The sequence below is a fragment of the Babylonia areolata genome, chromosome 35 (genome assembly GCF_041734735.1).
Source record: "Babylonia areolata isolate BAREFJ2019XMU chromosome 35, ASM4173473v1, whole genome shotgun sequence".
Taxonomy (NCBI): Eukaryota; Metazoa; Mollusca; class Gastropoda; order Neogastropoda; family Buccinidae; genus Babylonia; species Babylonia areolata.
In genome coordinates this window covers 27017954-27039720 of record NC_134910.1, presented here as the reverse complement: position 1 = coordinate 27039720, position 21767 = coordinate 27017954, and the positions used below count along the sequence as shown (strand labels likewise).

The 21767-nt window shown below is 42.2% G+C and overlaps 2 protein-coding genes across 2 annotated transcripts in view; both read right to left on the bottom strand.

Moving 5' to 3' along the window:
• Nucleotides 1-2397: 2397 nt before the first annotated feature.
• Nucleotides 2398-12102, bottom strand: LOC143278046 (uncharacterized). Its single transcript, XM_076583057.1, has 3 exons — nt 12050-12102; nt 3856-4263; nt 2398-3556 (listed from the first exon to the last, which is right to left on the bottom strand). Exons 1-3 carry the CDS (start codon nt 12100-12102, stop codon nt 2398-2400), a joined length of 1620 nt encoding a protein of 539 aa, XP_076439172.1.
• Nucleotides 12103-15702: 3600 nt separating this feature from the next.
• Nucleotides 15703-21767, bottom strand: part of LOC143277829 (signal recognition particle 19 kDa protein-like) — a 7762-nt gene continuing 1697 nt past the window's right edge. The window contains exons 3-5 of the mRNA XM_076582741.1: nt 20947-21018; nt 19350-19461; nt 15703-16943 (exon numbers count right to left, since the gene is read on the bottom strand). Of these exons, the coding sequence (XP_076438856.1) occupies nt 16810-16943; nt 19350-19461; nt 20947-21018 (318 nt within the window). The 3' untranslated portion in view covers nt 15703-16809. The remainder of the gene's footprint in view (nt 16944-19349; nt 19462-20946; nt 21019-21767) is intronic.

Genomic DNA, 21767 nt, shown 5'->3' with positions numbered 1-21767 from the left:
GATTCAAGGGACTGCACTGCCACTACGTCTTCTGAATCCTGGGAACGTCTGGGCTCCTTGCTTTTTTTTTTTTTTTTTTTTTTTTTCCCCTCGGTCTGTGGTAAAGATCATGTGGTGTGAACTGATACCTGGCGTGGACCATGATCCTGTCACGTGGACCATGATCCCGTCACGTGGGCCATGATCCCGTCACGTGGACCGTGATCAATGGTGAGGACTGATGTGTGTAGCTTGGACCGTGATCTGTGCTACGGACCATGATCTTTAGTGAAGACTGATTTGCTGTGGTGTGGACCATCATCTGTGGTTACGGACCGTATGTTATGAACAATGATCTGTGGAAGAAGGGATCGTGGTTATGTTATGAACAATGATCTGTGGAAGAAGGGATTATGCACGGTTATGTTATGAACAATGATCTGTGGAAGAAGGGACTGTGGTTATGTTATGAACAATGATCTGTGGAAGAAGGGATCATGGTTATGTTATGAACAATGATCTGTGGAAGAAGGGATTATGGTTATGTTACAAACAATGAACTGTGGAAGAAGGGATCGTGGTTATTTTACGAACAATGATCTGTAGAAGAAGGGATCGTGGTTATGTTACGAACAATGATCTGTGGAAGAAGGGATCGTGGTTATGTTATGAACAATGATCTGTGGAAGAAGGGATCGTGGTTATGTTACGAACAATGATCTGTGGAAGAAGGGACTATGGTTATGTTATGAACAGTGATCTGTGGTAGAAGGGATCGTGGTTAATCTGCAATACAGACCATAGCTGCGAAGCTACAATCACCGTCTACCCTCAATGTCGTCTGCATCGACAGAATGTTGTGGAGAGATTCCCAAACTGTGGAAACAAAAACTCTGCGACCCCCCCCCCCCCCCCCACCTCCAGTCCTACCCCCCCTCCCCCCCACACACACCTTTAAACAAAAAAAAAAGAAGTCTTTTTCTTTTCTTTAAACGAACTCATCGTCGATAGTATGACAAGATTCGAGCAGCGAAGTGTGCTTTCAGAGTGTGTGTGTGTTTTGGTGATTTCTTTTGACTGATATTGATCGGGTTGGTGTATGCTGTAACTGTGTGTTGGAGAGAGAGAGAGAGAAGTGTGTATTTGTTATGCAATATACGCAGTCGGGCTGTAAACCGATTTTCATTATTATCTGACAATGTGAGAAACAAAACAAACAAAAGAAAAAAACACACCCAAAAACAAAAAAACAACAACAAAACAACAACAAGATAAACAAAAACCACGAACTCGAGTGTTGTAAAAATTACATTCATGTTTCATTTACATGCCTCAAACCTTACAAATTTTGTTATTTTCAGTCTTTACATGTTTTCTCTCCACATGTTTTTTGTTGTTGTTGTTGTTGTTGGTAGATAGGAAGACTCTCGCTCACTACGATCAGCTTCGGATCCACTCCACTTACACATACCCAGATTCAAACTCTCGACTGTTGGCCACCGTTCTTTCTCTGTCTCTGGACCTTGCAATTGGAATGAACTTCCTCTTTCGCTTCGTCAAGTCTCCACACTCAGCTCTTTCAAGTCTGGCCTTAAAACCCACCTCTTCCCAAAATAGCCTCCCTTCCCTGCCTCTTCCTTGTCTTTTTAGTTTTTTTTCAGTTTTAGAGTTATGCTTGCGTGAGAATGACTGGTGCGAAAGCGCTTTGATTTGTTTATGCACAAGATTTAGCGCTATATAAGTACCATTCTTCTTCTTCTTCTTTTTTCTTCTCCTCCCCCTTTCTACGTCTCCTTTTCAAGCAACCTCACCCACTATCAATCACACCCTTGCCACAAATGCTTAATCAATGCTTGCTTATGCATGAATAAATGCAAGTATATATTGTTGCTCACACGATCGTATTATTGTCAATCAGAGCAACAAGATTGTGTCAAACTATCCGAAAATAATGAGAAAAAAAAAATCAAAAAAAAATCAGGCGATGAGAGTTGAAAGATTAAACAATAAAAAGAAGTAACTATCTCCATTTACCTCCATTTACAAGGTACACAACTTCAAGTCAATGCTGCTTATGCTACCGAGTCAGCTAGCAAAACAGGTAAGTAAGTGTACATTGGAACAAACCCAGACTTTATTGACTTCGAAGTTGTGTACCTTGAAAAATGTCCGAAAGTACTTTCCCAGTGCAAGAGAGTTCTGCCGTTTTCAGATGGTTCATTCTTCACTTCTTTGCTGTTTGTCTGTGCGTTGTTGTACTAAAATGCTTTAAAATTTTTTTAATTATTTTTAGTTCACGGTATTGAGTTGTTGTTTCTTTGCTTATTTGGTTCGTCAGTATAACATTGGTTAAATCAATCTGATAATGTAAGACTGCTGCTCTTGTGGTGTGTTACAATGTTGTTGGACTTGGCAGGTCTACTGGTTTGCTAGTGTTGGATATGATCTACTGGTAGATGGCAAGATTTGTGTTTGATGTGATCTACTGGTAGATGGCAAGACTGTTGTTTGATGTGATCTACTGGTGGATGGCAAGACTGTTGTTTGATGTGATCTACTGGTAGATGGCAAGACTGTTGTTTGATGTGATCTACTGGTAGATGGCAAGATTTGTGTTTGATGTGATCTACTGGTAGATGGCAAGACTGTTGTTTGATGTGATCTACTGGTGGATGGCAAGACTGTTGTTTGATGTGATCTACTGGTAGATGGCAAGACTGTTGTTTGATGTGATCTGCTGGTAGATGGCAAGACTGTTGTTTGATGTGATCTGCTGGTAGATGGCAAGACTGTTATTTGATGTGATCTACTGGTGGATGGTAAGATCGTTGTTTGATGTGATCTACTGGTAGATGGCAAGACTGTTGTTTGATGTGGTCTACTGGTAGATGGCAAGACTGTTGTTTGATGTGATCTACTGGTAGATGGCAAGACTGTTGTTTGATGTGATCTGCTGGTAGATGGCAAGACTGTTGTTTGATGTGATCTACTGGTAGATGGTAAGACTGTTGTTTGATGTGATCTACTGGTAGATAGTAAGATCGTTGTTTGATGTGATCTACTGGTGGATGGCAAGACTGTTGTTTGATGTAATCTACTGGTAGATGGCAAGACTGTTGTTTGATGTGATCTACTGGTAGATGGCAAGACTGTTGCTTGATGTGATCTACTGGTAGATGGTAAGATCGTTGTTTGATGTGATCTACTGGTAGATGGTAACATCGTTGTTTGATGTGATCTACTGGCAGATGGCAAGACTGTTGTTTGATGTGATCTACTGGTAGATGGCAAGACTGTTGTTTGATGTGATCTACTGGTAGATAGCAAGACTGTTTGATGTGATCTACTGGTAGATGGCAAGACTGTTGTTCGATGTGATCTACTGTTAGATGGCAAGACTGTTGTTTGATGTGATCTACTGGTAGATAGCAAGACTGTTGTTTGATGTGATCTGCCAGTAGATGGCAAGATCGTTGTTTGATGTGATCTACTGGTAGATGGCAAGATTGTTGTTTGATGTGATCTACTGGTAGATGGCACGACTGTTGTTTGATACGATCTACTGGTAGATGGCAAGACTGTTGTTTGATGTGATCTACTGGTAGATGCTAAGATCGTTGTTTGATGTGATCTACTGGTAGATGGCAAGACTGTTGTTTGATGTGATCTACTGGTAGATGGCAAGACTGTTGTTTGATGTGATCTGGTGGTAGATGGCAGGACTGTTGTTTGATGTTTTGATGTGATCTACTGGTAGATGGTAAGATCGTTGTTTGATGTGATCTACTGGTAGATGGCAAGGCTGTTGTTTGATGTGATCTATTGGTATATGGAAATATCGTTGTTTGATATGATCTGGTGGTAGATAGCAAGACTGTTGTTTGATGTGATCTACTGGTAGATGGCAAGACTGTTGTTTGATGTGAACTACTGGTAGATGGCAAGACTGTTTGATGTGATCTACTGGTGGATGGCAAGACTGTTGTTTGATGTAATCTACTGGTAGATGGCAAGACTGTTGTTTGATGTGATCTACTGGTAGATGGCAAGACTGTTGTTTGATGTGATCTACTGGTAGATGGTAAGATCGTTGTTTGATGTGATCTACTGGTAGATGGCAAGACTGTTGTTTGATGTGATCTACTGGTAGATGGCAAGACTGTTGTTTGATGTGATCTGCTGGTAGATGGCAAGACTGTTGTTTGATGTGATCTACTGGTAGATGGCAAGACTGTTGTTTGATGTGATCTACTGGTAGATGGCAAGACTGTTGTTTGATGTGATCTACTGGTAGATAGCAAGACTGTTGTTTGATGTGGTCTACTGGTAGATAGCAAGACTGTTTGATGTGATCTACTGGTAGATGGCAAGACTGTTGTTTAATGCGATCTACTGGTAGATGGCAAGACTGTTGTTTGATGTGATCTACTGGTAGATGGTAAGATCGTTGTTTGATGTGATCTACTGGTAGATGGTAAGACTGTTGTCCAGTGATATACATTGTCTGGTTCACAACCTTTCGTCTTGCCTGTAAAACTGAAGACAAATAACGAGGAGAAAAAAAAAGAGAGAGAAAAAGAAAAACAAAGACTGCAGCGTTCCTGCAAAATCTATATCACAATGCAGTCTTCGTGCAAAATCTATATCACAATGCAGTCTTCCTGCAAAATCTATATCACAGTGCAGTCTTCCTGCAAAATCTATATCACAATGCAGTCTTCCTGCAAAATCTATATCACAAACAACACATGCTTTTACACGATTGAGAAACAATCCAAAACAGCTAAAATCATTTGACTGAGAGTGGCTACACTTTTCTGTATCATTTATCAAATATTTTATGCTCTGCTCAAGCGTCTGTTGTCTAGAGTTATATAGTCTGAAGATGGATATTGTAAATGATACCAGGAGCTGTGGAATAGCAGATAAATAATCTGTGTGTTTGTTTTGATGATGAAAGCTATATTGTTGTGAAAGTGCTTTTTTGTGTGTGTGTGTATGAGTGCAGCTGACACAGCAGTAAGCATGTTTGATATACTGTCACTTTGGTAAGTACGACGAGAACAGTCAAAACACATTATGAACTGACAAGCGATTCTTGCAATTTGATTTTTGAAATCTGTTTTTAAGAATGTAGTCAATGAATCTGAGGGATGATATACATTTAATCATTCTGTATTCTTTTTTTTTGTACGAGCGACAAAATTATCGACTATTTATCAGTTTCTGACATATGCTCAAGAGTAAACCCAGGAAAATATATTTCCTGCATTTTTTGTTGTTGTTATCGATGTTGAGGAGAGAAAGGGGAAGAACTCGCGATGATCAGGGTCAAGGCCAACAGTCTACATATGTTTTCTTCTTTTCATTATAGTAGTAGTATTATATCATCATATTTTGTTTATCTACCTGTTGTTTACGTTTGCTCTCTTTGTAATCACAAGTATAAAATATATTGATTAATTTCTGACATGTGCTCAAGAATCAACATAGTTCTAGCGTCCAGGAAAATATTATATTCATATAATTATGGTAGAAGGGAGAAAGGGGAATAATTCATGATGATCAGGGTGAAGACAACAGTCTATGGGTGCTTGTTGTTGCTGTTGTTGTTATTGTTGTTGTTGTTGGCCTCCTCCTCCTCCTTCTTCTAAATATGCTATCTTTTGTGTTTGATGATGTGATTTCATATTCTCTTTCTTGTTTCATAAGGTTAAATGTTGTCCTCTGAGTTAAACGATGCAGTTGTATATGCTACCTTTCCAGTTCTATACCATGGTTACATTCTGTCTGCTCACTGATGCTTAATCACCTTCGTTGCCAACTGTTGTTTGCTCAGTGTAAACCTTCGCTCTATCACATCGCAAACATGCGCAAGTCAGGGTAGCGTTGTCTTTTTTTTTTTTTTTTTGTTGTCGGTGCCGTGTTTTAGCCAGCACAACATTTTTTTTTACGGAATCAGAGTGTTGTTACATAAAGTGATAATATGAGGGACTCTGAACACTATGAAGAATGGTTGCGTCAACGACTTTTATTCTGTGTTTGCATTTTTTTTCATCATTTTTTTTTTTCATTAAAAACTTTTTTTTTTGTCCCTTTGCTCAAACTAAGTGAGTCAGTCCACCGATCCTATCCAGAGTGGTCGTTCGTGACTGAACTGAACACAAGGATGCGTGACAATACGTTCAGTTAAAAAAAAAAAAAAAGAAAGAAAAAAGGTGGCGCTCTCAGTGTAGCGACGCGCTCTCCCTGGGGAGAGCAGGACCAAGGGCTGTGTGGGCCATGGCAGAATCGTTCAGGCGTTGGAAGTCTGATGCAGTGTCCACCAGCGTTCAGGGTTCAAGGCCGCGCGCGTTTCCGTCGCCGAAAATGGTGTTTGTGTCCTTGGGGAAAGGGACTGTACTCCGATTTTCCTCACTCCACCCGGGTTTGAACGGGTACCTGACCTCTGCCGGGGAAGGTTAACTCTCTCCATACGAACGGCGAAAGAGAAGACGTTAACAGCGTTTCACCCCAATTACCACCATCAAAATATTGCAAGCGGAAGGCTCTTATACTGAAGAGGTCAATGTTGACAAAGAATACCACAATTCTGACGACGGAAGCTAAAGGTTGGGTCATTGAGACACCCACTGGACATCCGAGGGGTCTGTGTAAGAGGAGAAGAGAGGACTGGCCGTACTGAGTGAGTTAAAACGGCGGAAGGAGAGGATTGGGCCCCGCCTTCCAATGCCGAACTCTAGACACAGTGGATATGGGTTCACTGCCCCGATGAACGTAAATGGGTACGGAACCTTTAACTTTTCAACCTTTTTGTTATACGGATATCTTAGCTAGCAGTTGAAAAGCGAGTAAGAGAGAGAGAGAGAGAGAGAGGGGGGGGGGGGAGTAAACATCTGAATGCGATATATTCGTAAGTTTGGTTTGGTCCCAGATTTGTGGTACAGTTATAACTCATCTGTGTAATAAGAACTAATCAGTACAACGTTTGTTTGGCCGTTGCTGTAATGTCTAATTAAGCAATCAGTTTGGTAAGTATTGTCTGTTTGTTGATTTCTGATGGTATTTTATGTTTTGTCCCTTATTCCCCCCCCCCCCCGCCCCCCCAACTCCCCCCGCCCTTTCTCCAGGTTATTCATATTGGAATGGGTTTTTTTTGGGTTTTTTTTTCCATGTTGTTGAGTTTTCCGTGTGTTCAGTTTGTGATTTGATGAAATGTCGTACATTTCTTCCTACAATAAATTGAAAAGTGAATTGTTTGGTTCTCATCGCATGGGTGTGTCAAACAAATTCAGGAATGGAATCAAATAAAATTGCTGTCACCAACACCTCCCACACCCCCTCCACACACACTCTATCTGTCTCTGTCTGTCTGTCTCTCTCACACACACATACACAGACACAGACACACGCGTGCACACACGCACACACACACACACACACACACACACACACACGCACACACACACACACACACACACGCACGCGAGCGCGTGCTCGCGAACACACACGTGTGCACACAACACACACACATTCACACCATTATTTAGAAGAAAAAAAAAGCACCATTATTTAAAAACAACAAGAACAAACAAACAAAATAACAACAGAAACAACAACAAAGAAACAGACAAAAAACACAAAACAAACGAACAAAACACGTATAATGTAGCTATTCTGTAGTATTATTGTTAAAAAAAAAAAAGAAAAGAAAAAAAGACATTCTATACTTTGGATATGTCGATTCTCTGCCAGAAAATATCCTCGACTTATCCATACCTCGGATTAATCGACCTTATTAAGTCATTAAATATTTCTTATTTCCAGAAACGAGACAAAATACAGCCTCACACACACAATAAAAAGACCAACAATAGGCTTTTGCTTATATCGTGCTTTTTCATGTCACACAATCGATCACCAAGCACAGTGGCGAAAAACATTCACAATAATTAATTTTGTTATTTCAGAAAAAGGTCGACTTAACTCTTTCCATACGAACGGCGAAAGAGACGACGTTAACAGCGTTTCACCCCAATTACCATCATCAAAATATTGCAAGCGGAAGGCTCTTATACTGAAGAGGTGAATGTTGACAAAGAATACCACAGTTCTGACGACGGAAGCTAAATGTTGGGTCATTCAGACACCCACTGGACATCCGAGGGGTCTGTGTAGAGGAGAAGAGAGGACTGGCCGTACTGAGTGAGTTAATCCATATCTTGGATGAGTCGAACGTTGCGTAACATGTCAACTTTTATTTTTCTTGGTCCCCGTGCAAGCGGTCCACTTACTGTATGACTACAACTACGACGGGCGCAATAGCCAAGTGGTTTAGACGTTGGACTTTCAATCTGAGGGTCCCGGGTTCGAATCACGGTAACGGCGCCTGGTGGGTAAAGGGTGGAGATTTTTTCCGATCTCCCAGGTCAACATATGTACAGACCTGCTAGTGCCTGAACCCCCTTCGTGTGTATACGCACGCAGAAGATCAAATACGCACGTTAAAGATCCTGTAACCCATGTCAGCGTTCGGTGGGTTATGGAGACACGAAAATACCCAGCACGCATAAAATGCTAGTAATGGTCAAACTTACGACCGCTGAGCATTAATGGTAGAAGAAGAAGAACTAACAGCCATAGTTATTTGATCATCCCGTCATCCATGTCAGCAATTCGGTGGGTTGTGGAAACAAGAACATACCCGATGCATGATGATGATGATGATGATGATGATGATGGGGTCTCCCGTCGGACCGACAGATGAGTAGGCAGGCAGGCTTATCTGTCGGTGTGTGTCCTCATATGGGAGAAGAGGCCGAAAACGTCTCCAGAAGTTGAGCCCTGCTTCCTTCACTCACGCTTCTCCTTAATGGCCAGCGTTCTCTTGTTTTCAAACGTCTTTATGCCATACACGTAAAGACCCACTCGTGTACATACGAGTGAACGTCGGAGTCGCAGCCCATGAACGAAGTAGTTTCAATTTCGGACAAATCCATACACGCTACACCACATCTGATAGGCAGATGCTTGACCAACAGCATAACCCAACGTGCCTATTATTATTATTATTATTATTAATTTACTTTTTAAATTAAAAAAAAATTATTTAGTTAGTTAGTTAGCTAGTTATTTATTTTTATATTTATCTATTTATTTTATTTTATTTTATTTTATTTTGTACGCTTATAGTTGACTTCATCAAGTTTTTGCGCCTTATACATATCATTATTATTAGTAGTAGTCAGTTTTTTTTATGTATTTATCTTTTTTTTTCTCAAGGCCTGACTAAGCGCGTTGGTGTTACGCTGCTGGTCAGGCATCTGCTTGGCAGATGTGGTGTAGCGTATATGGATTTGTCCGAACGCAGTGACGCACTCCTTGACGGCTACTGAAACTGAAACTGAAGCTTAGTCAGGCCTTGAGTGCATGACTACATATTTGTGTACCTATCAGAGTGGATTTCTTCTACAGAATTTTGCCAGAGGACAACACACTCGTTGCCATGGGTTCTTTTTCAGTGCGCCAAGTGCATGCTGCAGACCGTACGGGGCCTCGGTTTATCCGGGTCTCATCCAACTATGACTAGACTAGAAGCTCAGTTTGATTTTCCAGTCAAAGTTGAAAGCCTGAAAGGGCGAGAGCTGGATTCGAACCCAGATTCTCACAGACTCTATATATTGGCAGATACTATTCTGCCACCTTCATGAAGAAGAAGAAGAAGAAAAAGAAGAAGAAGAAAGAGCTAAGCAAATTATATATTATTTAAAGATTAAAAGAAGAGAGAAAAAAAATATTCGATGAAAGTCTTCGTTTTTTTTCTGTCTTTTTTTTTTTCTGCGTGCCATGCTGTTAAGCAGCCTTTCAATCATCGTCATCTTCTTTTTCATCTGACAAACCAATGTCACCGTATCCTTTGATGTGACGTCTGCCAGATGAGGCAACACACGAGGACGTCGGGCATTATCCCCCTTCGTGAATAAACATGAAGTGATGACGTCAACAAGAACTGTGCAGCTCTCATTCGAACTAAATGTGACCATGAAAGGAGATTCATTATTTAAAAAAAACAAACAAAAAACAAACAAACAAAAACCCCACTCATTTGTTAGTTACCATGCGTCCGCCCAAGCCCCCCACACCCATCACTATCCCCTGTATTTATCTATTTATTTGTTTACTACTTTTTTTTTTTTTTTTTTTCAAAAGATATATGTGCGTTTATTACGGGTGACGGACGCAATAGCCGAGTGGTTAAAGCGTTGGACTTTCAACCTAAGGGTCCGGAGTTCAAATCTCGGTAACGGCGCCTGATGCGTACAGCGGGTTGGAATTTTTTTTCCGATCTCCCAGGTCACTGACAAATGTGCAGCCGGACTTCACGTGCTAGTGCCAGTAAACCCCCCTCTGTGTGTATACGCAAGCAGATCAAATACGCACGTTAAAGATCCTGCAATCCATGTCAGCGTTCGGTGGGTTTTAGAACCATACCCAGTGAGCAGACCCCCGAAAGCAGAGTATGGCTGCCTTCATGGCGGGGTAAAAACGGTCATACACGTAAAAGTCCACCCATGTACATACCGGAGTGATTGTGGGAGTTGCAGACCATGAACGAAGACTCGGAAGCAGAAGAAGAAGAAGAAGAAGAAGGGGAAAAGGCTAGTGGATTTGCTCAACATCCTGTTCCCCACATTTGAAGGTGCTGTGGGCTCACAGGCGAATGAAGACTTGGACCAGCACAGTCGCCCTGTGCTTGCCGTTTGAAGAATGCGCCTTCAGTGGCGGAGTCAGTGTTGCTCAAAACTGATTTCCTGACCAACACTGCAGGTGTCTGCACGTCTCAGGCCTGCTTGACGTTGGAATATATATATATATTGGGTGCTCATCATTCGTTTCCTGTGTCATTCAATCAGATTTCGGGCACGCACCCATACACACTCAGACAGACATGTAACATTTTACGTCAGTGTATGACCATTCTGTTTATTTATCCCGCCATGCAGGCAGCCATATTCCGTTTTCAGGGGTGTGCATGCTGGGTATGTTCTTGTTTCTATAACCCACCAAACGTTAACATGGATTACAGGATCTTTAACGTGTGTATTTGATCTTCTGCGCGCGTATACACACGAAGGGGGTTCAGGCATTGGCAGGTCTGCACATATGTTGACCTGGGAGATCGGAAAAATCTCCACCCATTACCAACCAGATTCGAACCCAGGACCCTCAGATTGAAAGTCCAACGCTTTAACCATTCAGCCATTGCGCCTGTCAAAGGGGGTGGGGGTGTGGTGGGCTATGTAGGGCACAGCGGCCTTGTCACACATACTCCCCAGTCTAAGTCGTCTTCCACTGCTGCAACGTCATGATTCTCATTCATCACCATATGAAGCAGGATGTGCGTGCGTGCGTGCGTGCGCGCGCGCGCGCGCGTGTGTGTGTGTGTATTTTTGTATTTCTTTTTATCACAACAGATTTCTCTGTGTGAAATTCGGGCTGCTCTCCCCAGGGAGAGCGCGTCGCCACACTACAGCACCACCCATTTTTTTGTATTTTTTCCTGTGTGCAGTTTTATATGTTTTTCCTATTGAAGTGGATTTTTCTACAGAATTTTGCCAGGAACAACCCTTTTGTTGCCGTGGATTCTTTTACGTGCGCTAAGTGCATGCTGCACACGGGACCTCGGTTTATCGTCTCATCCGAATGACTAGCGTCCAGACCACCACTCAAGGTCTAGTGGAGGGGGAGAAAATTTCGGGGGCTGTGCCGTGATTCGAACCAGCGCGCTCAGATTCTCTCGCTTCCTAGGCGGACGCGTTACCTCTAGGCCATCACTCCATTCTGAAGGTTATTTTTGGCTTTGCAGAGATGGCTGTTGATGTCACTGCCTGCCTCACTTCTGACAGTGCTACCCAGGTACACACATTCTTCAGTTGTGGGTAGGTCTGTTCCGTCTGCTTGGATTGGTGAAGGGTCTGGAATGTTCAGTGTCTTCAGCTATGTCTTCTTCTGGCTGATCTTCAGGCCAATTTGCTGTGCAACGTTGCTAAAACGGGTTGTCTTCTCTTACAGTGTGATGATGAACGTGGGAGACTGGTGCCAGGTCGTCTGCAAAGTCCACATCTTCCAGTGTTGAAAGGTGAGTCCATCCGATGACTCTTGGTTGATCTTCGGTGTTTTTCGCATCACCTAGTCTATGGCCATGTGGAAGAGAAGTGCTCACATCACGCATCCTTGCCTCACTCCAGTCTTCACCTTGAAACTGTGTTCACTGCTTCCTACTTTGCATGTGGAGTTGGTGTAAAAGCTCTTGATGAGGAGGGGGAATTGCTATGGGATCATAAAAGCTCGGAGTATGTGCCATAGGCTTTCTCTGTGGAGGCTGTCAAAGGCTTTCTCGAAATCCACAAAGTTGATGTAGTCTTTCGGACGAGACAATAAACCGAAGTCCTGTGTGCAGCATGCACTTGGCACATAGAAAAAACAAAATATGACATCAGTGTTATCCTCTGGTAAAATTCTGTACGAGAAATCCACTCTGATTTTCTGATATACATGCACTCAAAGTCTGACAAAGTGCGTTGGGTTATGCTGCTGGTCGGGCATCTGCCTAGCAGATGTGGGCTAGCACAAGTGCCACTCTGTACACTGCTCTATGATGTTATACAGGGTAAATATCTGATCAGCACATCATCTTCCTTCCCAGAAACCTGTCTGCTCGTTCATTACCTGCTTGTCTACTGCATCTGAAATCCGTTGTATGATGAACTTAGCAAGGATTCTGTTTGGAATTGACAAAAGGGTGATTCCACACCAATCGTTGCAGCACCAATCATCTTCCTTCCCAGAAACCTGTCTGCTCGTTCATTACCTGCTTGTCTACTGCATCTGAAATCCGTTGTATGATGAACTTTGCAAGGATTCTGTTTGGAATTGACAAAAGGGTGATTCCACACCAATCGTTGCAGCACCAATCATCTTCCTTCCCAGAAACCTGTCTGCTCGTTCATTACCTGCTTGTCTACTGCATCTGAAATCCGTTGTATGATGAACTTAGCAAGGATTCTGTTTGGAATTGACAAAAGGGTGATTCCACACCAGTCGTTGCAGCACCAATCATCTTCCTTCCCAGAAACCTGTCTGCTCGTTCATTACCTGCTTGTCTACTGCATCTGAAATCCGTTTGAACTTAGCAAGGATTCTGTTTGGAATTGACAAAAGGGTGATTCCACACCAATCGTTGCAGCACCAATCATCTTCCTTCCCAGAAACCTGTCTGCTCGTTCATTACCTGCTTGTCTACTGCATCTGAAATCCGTTGTATGATGAACTTAGCAAGGATTCTGTTTGGAATTGACAAAAGGGTGATTCCACACCAATCGTTGCAGTTACTCTAGGTACTCTTCCTTGGTATCTTAACTCACTCAGTACGGCCAGTCCTCTCTTCTCCTCTACACAGATCCCTCGGATGTCCAGTGGGTGTCTGAATGACCCAACCTTTAGCTTCCGTCGTCAGAATTGTGGTATTCTTTGTCAACATTCACCTCTTCAGTATAAGAACCTTCCACTTGCAATATTTTGATGATGGTAATTGGAGTGAATCGCTGTTAACGTCGTCTCTTTCGCCGTTCGTATGGAGAGAGTTAACAATGACACCCAGTTATCTGGCATTTTCTTTGCTTTTCATGCGGCTTTGATGAGTGGCTGAAACATTTTGGCTGTAATATCTGGGTCTGCTTTGAATAGTTCTGCGTTGAAGTTGTCTTGTCCAGGGATTTTCAGGATTTTTTATTTTTATTTTTATATAAATCTGATCGCTGAAGTGATTTCTTCTGTATTGGGTGTTTCAGTATTAACATCGAGGTCAGTCTCTGCTTCTTGTGTATCAGCCTCTGTTGTTGGTGGTGGTCTGTTCAAAATTTCACCGAGGTGCTCCAGTTGTTGAGCTTCCTGTTCTACTACTGATGAAAGCTGGCGTCCTCGCTTGTCTGTGAAGGGCGTGTCAGGGTAGGTGTAGGAGAGGGGTTCAGGCACCAGCAGGTTTGCACACCTGTCCACCTGAAAAATCTCTACCACTAACCCACCTGGCGTTGTGACCACGATTCGAACCCAAGACTCTCAGATTGAAACTCCAATGCTTTAACCACTCGGCTGTTGCACCTGTCATTCTGTGATGGTTGTGTGTTGCATGTTTTGTAAAATGTTAAAAAAATGTGTAAATTGGTTAAAAATGGTAAAATTTGTAAATTGAGAAAGGTGGCAGAATGTTTAAGACGCTTATCTGCCATGAAACAGTATCCATGAGGGCCTGGGTTGGAATCCTGCTCTCGCCATTTCTCTCAATTTTGACTGGAAAATCAAACTGAGTGTCTGGTCAATAAACTGAAGTCCTGTGTGCAGCATGCACTTGGCACAGAGAAAAAACAAAACATGACAACATCAGTGTTATCCTCTGGTAAAACTCTGTACGAGAAATCCACTCTGATTTTCTGATATACATGCACTCAAAGTCTGACAAAGTGCGTTGGGTTATGCTGCTGGTTGGGCATCTGCCTAGCAGATGTGGTGTAGTGTATATGGATTGGTCCCAACGCTGTGACACCTCGAGAAACTGAAACTGTGTGCTGGAAAGGGCTCCATGGGGTGGTGCCCATGCTGCACACATTACACCTTTATAGACAGCACTGACCAAAGACACATGATGTGAGATGTGCATGCCAGCTGCCCAGTCACATTCATTGCATTTCTATTGTGACGTTTAACTCTTTCCATACGAACGGCGAAAGAGACGACGTTAACAGCGTTTCACCCCAGTTGCCATCATCAAAATATTGCAAGCGGAAGGCTCTTATACTGAAGACGTGAATGTTGACAAAGAATACCACAATTCTGACGACGGAAGCTAAAGGTTGGGCCATTCAGACACCCACTGGACATCCGAGGGGTCTGTGTAGAGGAGAAGAGAGGACTGGCCGTACTGAGTGAGTTAAAAACAAAATTAAAATACTGTTTAAACCAAGTATGAGTTTCCATGCATTTCTGGAGCGTGTGCGTAATCTGTGTTAATGCATGCGTTTTCTGTGCAGGCAATAAGTGCATGTGTTTGTGTAAACTAAATATGCATGTGCGCACGTCTCAGTGTATATATAAAATGCATGTCTGCTGTGTGAATTGGTCAGTGGGGTAGGGATGGAAGAGGAGACAGACAGAAATACTGAATGAATGAATGAATAATTTTTATTTTCTGAGGGTAATAGATTAAGCATACATGCTTTTTTTCATCCAGCCCTCAAAATCAGATGAACAAAAAAAAAAAAAAAAAAAAGAAAAAAAAAAGAAGAAGATAATATTACCAATCAAAAAGACTGGACAGGTGGACAAGCAAGAGAAATATCATAGAAAACATAAATTATATCAAAGACGAGAAAAAGAAAAGGATATATTTACATATACATAGAAGGATAGAAACAGACAGACAGACAAACAGGCAGGCAGAGAGAGAAAGGGAGAGAGAGAGAGAGAGAGAGAGAGAGAGAGAAAGAGAGGTATATAAACTGTGTCCATTCTGAGTGACTGAGTTAGAGAAAGAGCCAAGCTGAAACAGAAAAATATGTGTGTTTTTGCGTGCATGTGTGTGTGTGTGTGTGTGTGTGTGTGTGTGTGTGTCCGTGGGTGTGCTAGCACAAGTGCCTGTAAATTCAAGTGAGAACGACAGTCAAAGAATCCTTCCTGACAGTTTACTCATGAAACAAACAGCCATACAAATACCACAGATTAACTGAACCACTCCCCCCCTCAGTTTCATTACACTAAAAGAAATGAAAATATTCAGATAACATCAAACTGAACATTGAAATTTAACTTCTCATTCTGAAATACCATCAACGTCTTTCACACATGCGTACTGTACATATTACAGAAAAGATGAATATGACTGAACAAAACCAAACCAAGAAATCGCTTCATCTACACTCAATATGAATCATGGCATCCAATCAAAGAAAACGTAACAACAGATCTTCACATGAGTGAGAAATCTGATGATACCGAATCAGATGACATCCATTTGCTCTTTCTTTTTACATCATCTTTTACTCTTTTCTTTTCTAAAACACTGCTGCTATTCTCTTCTTATTCACTATTTCATTTTTTTTACTTTAAATATATTCAACTCGACTCTTAACTCTCTCCATACGAACGGCGAAAGAGACGACGTTAACAGCGTTTCACGCCAATTACCACCATCAAAATATTGCAAGTAGAAGGCTCTTATGCTGAAGAGGTGAATGTTGACAAAGAATACCACAATTCTGACGACGGAAGCTAAAAGTTGGGTCATTCAGACATCCACTGGACATCCGAGGGGTCTGTGTAGAGGAGAAGAGAGGACTGGTCGTACTGAGTGAGTTAACATCCAGATCAAACCGGCCACCGATAAACAACCTTCACTTTCTCCACACTTGACTTAGCCAACGTGCGGCAACAACTCCTTCAGACAACTGAAATGTGTATTAACATAAATGCATGCATGCTTTCAAACTCTCTGAAACAAACTCACACATGCACACCACTTCAAACAGACAGACACTCAACAGAAGAACTAACAAAGACTTTATGTCTTCTTGCCCGACACCACTCTGCTCGCTTGCAGAAGAAGAAGAAAAACAAAAAACAAAACAAAAAAACAAACAAAAAACACATCACCCTGCATTCTATCAACAGACAGATAACCAAACACCACAGTCTCTGAAAGAAAAAAAAAAGAAAAAAAAAAGAAAGAAAAAGTCTGTAACATTGTGAGTGAGCTAAATGCAAGTTGTTGTTTTTTTCTCATCTTCGTCCCTTCTTCTTCTGCGACTTGGCGCCCTGCGACTGTTGCTGGCTTGCCTGCTGGGAGGACTGCGATTGCGATCGAGACTTCAGTTTTGGGATCGTGTCAGCCAGGTAGAACAGGACCGACTGCTCTGAAAAACACCATCAACAGTCCACATCGTACCCTCCTCCCCCCTCCTGAGACTCATACAGAATCTTTTCACTTTTGAAAAACTTTTCTCCAAACTATTCTGACCTTTTGCACAAAACTTATTTCCTTCGTATTCGTTTTGTTTTGTTTTGTCATTGATCTCTTATTGATGCTAACAATAACAATAATAATAACAATGATAATAATAATGATAATAGTAATTATATATCATTTACATAGCATTCAAATGCACATGCACACTAAAAGATATGGAAGAAATACATGTGGATCCACAGAATACAAGTTTGGAATGGAGTGCCTTAATTATGATCACTGACACAATGAGAACTTGAAAACTTCAAGATCAGATCAGATGTGAAAAACGTAAAAATCTGAGTCACGACTTCAAGTGCGGAAAGGTAAAGTACAGACATAGCATACGACTGTGAAATTCTGACAGCATTTCTTTTTGTATTCTTATTGCCAGCAAATTTCACACACCTTACCAACACTTTTGCATTAAAAAAAAAAATAAAAAAAATAAAAAAGGGGGGGGGGGGGGGGGAGGGGTGTTAGCACAAGTATCACTCAACACAAACAGATTTCCCTTAATTGATTTATATTCTTATTGCCAGCAAATTTCACACACCTTTCCAACACGTTTGCACTGAAGAAAAAAAAAAAAGAAAAGAAAAAAAAGAAAAGAGAAAAAAAGGTTAGCACAAGTACTGGTCAACACAAACAGATTTCTCTTAATTGTTGTTCATCATTTTCTGCAATCATGGGCTGAATTCCAACCTCCGCTTGCATACATGTACAAGTGGCCTGTTATGTACATGACCATACTTACCCCCCATGTAGGCAGCCATACTCTGTTTGCTTTGGGGGGCAGTGTGCATGCCAGGTATGCTCTTATTTCCATACCTCACTTATCGCCTACATGGATTATGGGATGTTTAATGTACACATATGATCTTCTGCATGCAAAAATGTATGGATATGTTGTCTTGTTCGTCATTTATCAGATGGATTCCCCCGTCTTCTCGACGAAGGCGGCAGTACGTCGCAGGTCCTCCAGTCCTCCGTAGAGCTTCCGGGCCGCTGGGATTGGGTCGGGTCAGGTTTTCTCTCGGAGCGCTTGGTGGAGTGGGCAGGACTGCAGCAGATGTTCTGTTGTCTGGCTGCCTGTTCTGCAAAGGCACTGCTCTGTGTCGCCGATACGGAGTTTCGTGTATGGGTGGTGTTTCAGGCGGTTGTGGCCTGTCCTGAGCCTGAAAATGGCTACCTGCTCTCGATGAGTCAGCAGGTAGTACGGGTCTGCTCTGTTGTGGCGTGGATGCTGCTGCTTCCACTTGTTCTGCAGCTTGGCCTGAATGATGGTCCTGGATTCAGAATAGCTGGTAGGAGATTCAGGCACTCACAGGCCTGCACATCTGTAGACTCAGGAGGAACGGGAAAACCCCCACCCCCTATTATTGTTGTTAGTAGGGGGCTTAGACTAGAAGGTGGTGTCCTAAGTATGTTAAATCAGAACAGGCACCACTGAACACCACCGAAGTGACTCAGCAGCAGTGCAGGGTCTCCTCTGGTGTGTGGCCTCCTGGCGACCTTACATCGATGGTTCCCTGCGGACTGCCAATGCTGGAACTGTGATGGACGAACCCGGGTGTGGCTGTGTATGGGGGAATCTAAATGAGCGACATGGGAGTAATGCCACTGAAACGGTGCAGATGATGGGGCAGCCAAAAAAAACAACAAAAAATCCACCCCTTAACACATTCAACCCTGGGTACAGCTTGTGCAGGTTTCCATGCAATATTATCAATGCAGACAAAAAAAACATCAACAAAAAAACCCGGCTGAAAATATACCGTTTTTCCTCCAGATTATGTGCGGACACATCCCAAACTATTGTGGAAGTTAGCTCCCTTCCTTCGCAGTTTCAGCAAAGGTAGGAACGTGAAAACCGTTTTAACGAGACAAATCTTTAAACCAAAGCAATGCTCAGGCGCAGGGCTCAATAAGTTAACCCACCAGGCGCCGTCACCAGGTTTGTACCCTCAGACTGAAATTCCAGTTTGACCACAGCTGTTGTGCCCATCGTTAAGTAAGCATTTCCCCCTAAGTTTCAGTTTCAGTTTCAGTAGCTCAAGGAGGCGTCACTGCGTTCGGACAAATCCATATACGCTACACCACATCTGCCAAGCTGATGCCTGACCAGCAGCGTAACCCAACGCGCTTAGCCAGGCCTTGAGAAAAAAGAATTTAAAAAAAAGAAAAAAAAAAAAAAAGAAAAGAAAAAAAAGGTGAATAAATAATAGATAAGCTTACATAAATAAATAAATAAATAAATAATTCTAAACTGACGTCAAAAGCAAGACTGCACCGACTGACTGTGAGCACTCACTGTTGGGGAACTGCTCCATCATGGATGACCCGTCATCCTTCTTCAGCTGCACGCGGATACGGCCGCGGTACTTCAGGTCCCGGTGATCCAGCTCTCGTGGATAGGTTTTGTTCTGCACGTGAACACACACACACACACACACCCACCAAGATCACCACTGGTTTACAATACATGCGGTAAGTGCAGCAGCTTACCTTCCCCTCCCCCCCGAAGAATTTCTATTTTTCTTTGTAACACCCCCCCCCCCCACCTCCCCCCCAGTCCCCTCTCACCACCCAACAACTGAACAAGGTTCCTCTTCAGTCATTTTCCTCCAGGAACTTGTCCATACTCACCCCCATGTTTCATCTGACCCTGGATCCCACACATAACAGAAACAAAGAGAGAGAGACAGAGACACAGAGAGAGACAGACACAGAGAGACAGTCAGAGAGAGACTGACAGAGAGAGACGGAGACAGACAGAGATAGCGAACGACGGAGAGGGAGAATTAGAGAGAGAGACAGAGACAGACAGAAAGACAGACAGAGAAACAGACAGACAGAGAAACAGACAAAGTGCCAGACAGAGAAAAGAGAAAGAGGGACACACACACACACTCATAGCCTAGCCTCACCTATTTCTTCGCTTTCCTCCCTTTCAAAACACACTAAAGGAGGGTTTCATCAATTCATGTATTGTGTTGTTATAAATACAATTTCAAAATATTATTTCAGAAGGATTTGCACCTTTTAATATTTTTCATATTCCCTTAACCTTATTTTTCATATATGTATTGTTCAAGATGCTCATCATAAATGCACACTATTCTCATCTTAATTTTTCTTTCCATTATTACATTAGTCTTATCATCATCATCATTATTCATTCAAATCATTGTCATTGCCATCATGATTATTACTATGTTTCTTTACATATCATTCTTTGTATTAGAAATATTATTTTGCTTTACCATTAAATTCAACATTTTTCACACTCCACTCCTTGAGGCTTTATTCATGCCACATGTCCTGTTCAACGCAGAGCTTCACGGTAAGGTCTGTATAAATCATTGTCATCTTTCCATCTCCTTCTTACGATTATAATCATCATTGTTATCATTATCATTACAATAAAAAGATAGACTGCCAGGACTGTGACCAAAGTTACATTGGTGAAACCGAGCGCAACGTGCGCAAAAGACTGAAATAACACAAACGACAGTCCTCCCCAGTGGGCGAACATCTGACCCACAACCAACATTACTTTGTAAAGAACAACGTGCAAGTCCTCGACAGAGAAGCAAGATGGTTCCAGAGGGGAGTAAAGGAGGCAGTCCACATCGCCGCCACGAACCCCATCCTCAACCGTGACCGGGGCCGACACAACCTGCCGTCGGTGTACTCCTCACTCGTCAAGTCACATTGTCGTGAGTTCGCTCACGGCGATGCGTACAGCTGCTAGTTCTCTACCCAGCAGTTGCGCTAAAGAAGCCGGATGGATCGCCGACGAAAGCTACGCAAGTGAGTAGTCTTCTTTGACTGAGAGATCGGTTTAACTTGTTAGTCATTATAATAAAAATACTGACACTGACACGTGGGCAAAACAAAGCTGTTACCTCCACTCCCAGAACCATTCCAGCAGCAGCACACACATCTCGGATCTCTGTGTAGGAAGGGTTGTCCACAGCCTGAAACAAGAAACAGGACACACACATGTATACAGTTTACACACGTATATGTACACACACGCACATAAATACATGTTCACACATGTATACACAGACACACACACAGAGGACACACACACACACACCTTATAACACACATTATGCTAAAACCACATTATCACTGACTAAATAAACAGATGTTAAACAGAGGAACACACACATTGTAATATAAACATAACCATATCATCACCATTATCATTGATAATGATGATGAACAGGTGATGTGATTGATACATAACAACGATGATGATGATGAGAATCACCATCATATAATTCATAATTATAACATGCATCAAGAGTTCACCAGTCTGTGATAATTTGCGGCGTACAACCTCTTTGCTGGTGTGGGGGGACTTTCCTGTGGTGGCTAGTAACTTTGAAACAGGAAGCCTGAACAGTGACCAGTGAATGTTCTGATCCCCAAATTGATGCTGATTCTTGTTAAATCCCCTGGGCACTGTGCTGAGGAAGGAAAGTGCATTACATACACCCATTATCATTATTATTACTATGATAGTTGTTGTTGTTGTTAATGTTGTTGTCTCTTGTATTATTAAAAAAAAAAAAAAAATTCTCAATATGGTTATTTTCTGACTAAGTGACTTGCCAAGAAAGATGATTTTGGCTGTGGAATGTGGTTTGTTTCATCTTTAGAATTACACTGACTGACAAATTTTCTCGTGGGAAAGAGTGTCCTCTGCTTCCCATTA

What these genes read in the sequence shown, in the direction of transcription:
- LOC143278046 (XM_076583057.1), bottom strand. Translation starts at nt 12,102, where the DNA reads ATGTGGACTTTGCAGACGACCTGGCACCAGTCTCCCACGTTCATCATC. An exon ending in CCCACGTTCATCATCACACT is followed by an intron (nt 4,264 to 12,049) that starts GTAAGAGAAGAC and finishes ATCTACCAGTAG; the next exon opens with ATCACATCAAACAACAGTCT. An exon ending in AGTAGATCACATCAAACAAC is followed by an intron (nt 3,557 to 3,855) that starts AGTCTTGCTATC and finishes TCAAACAACAGT; the next exon opens with CTTGCCATCTACCAGTAGAT.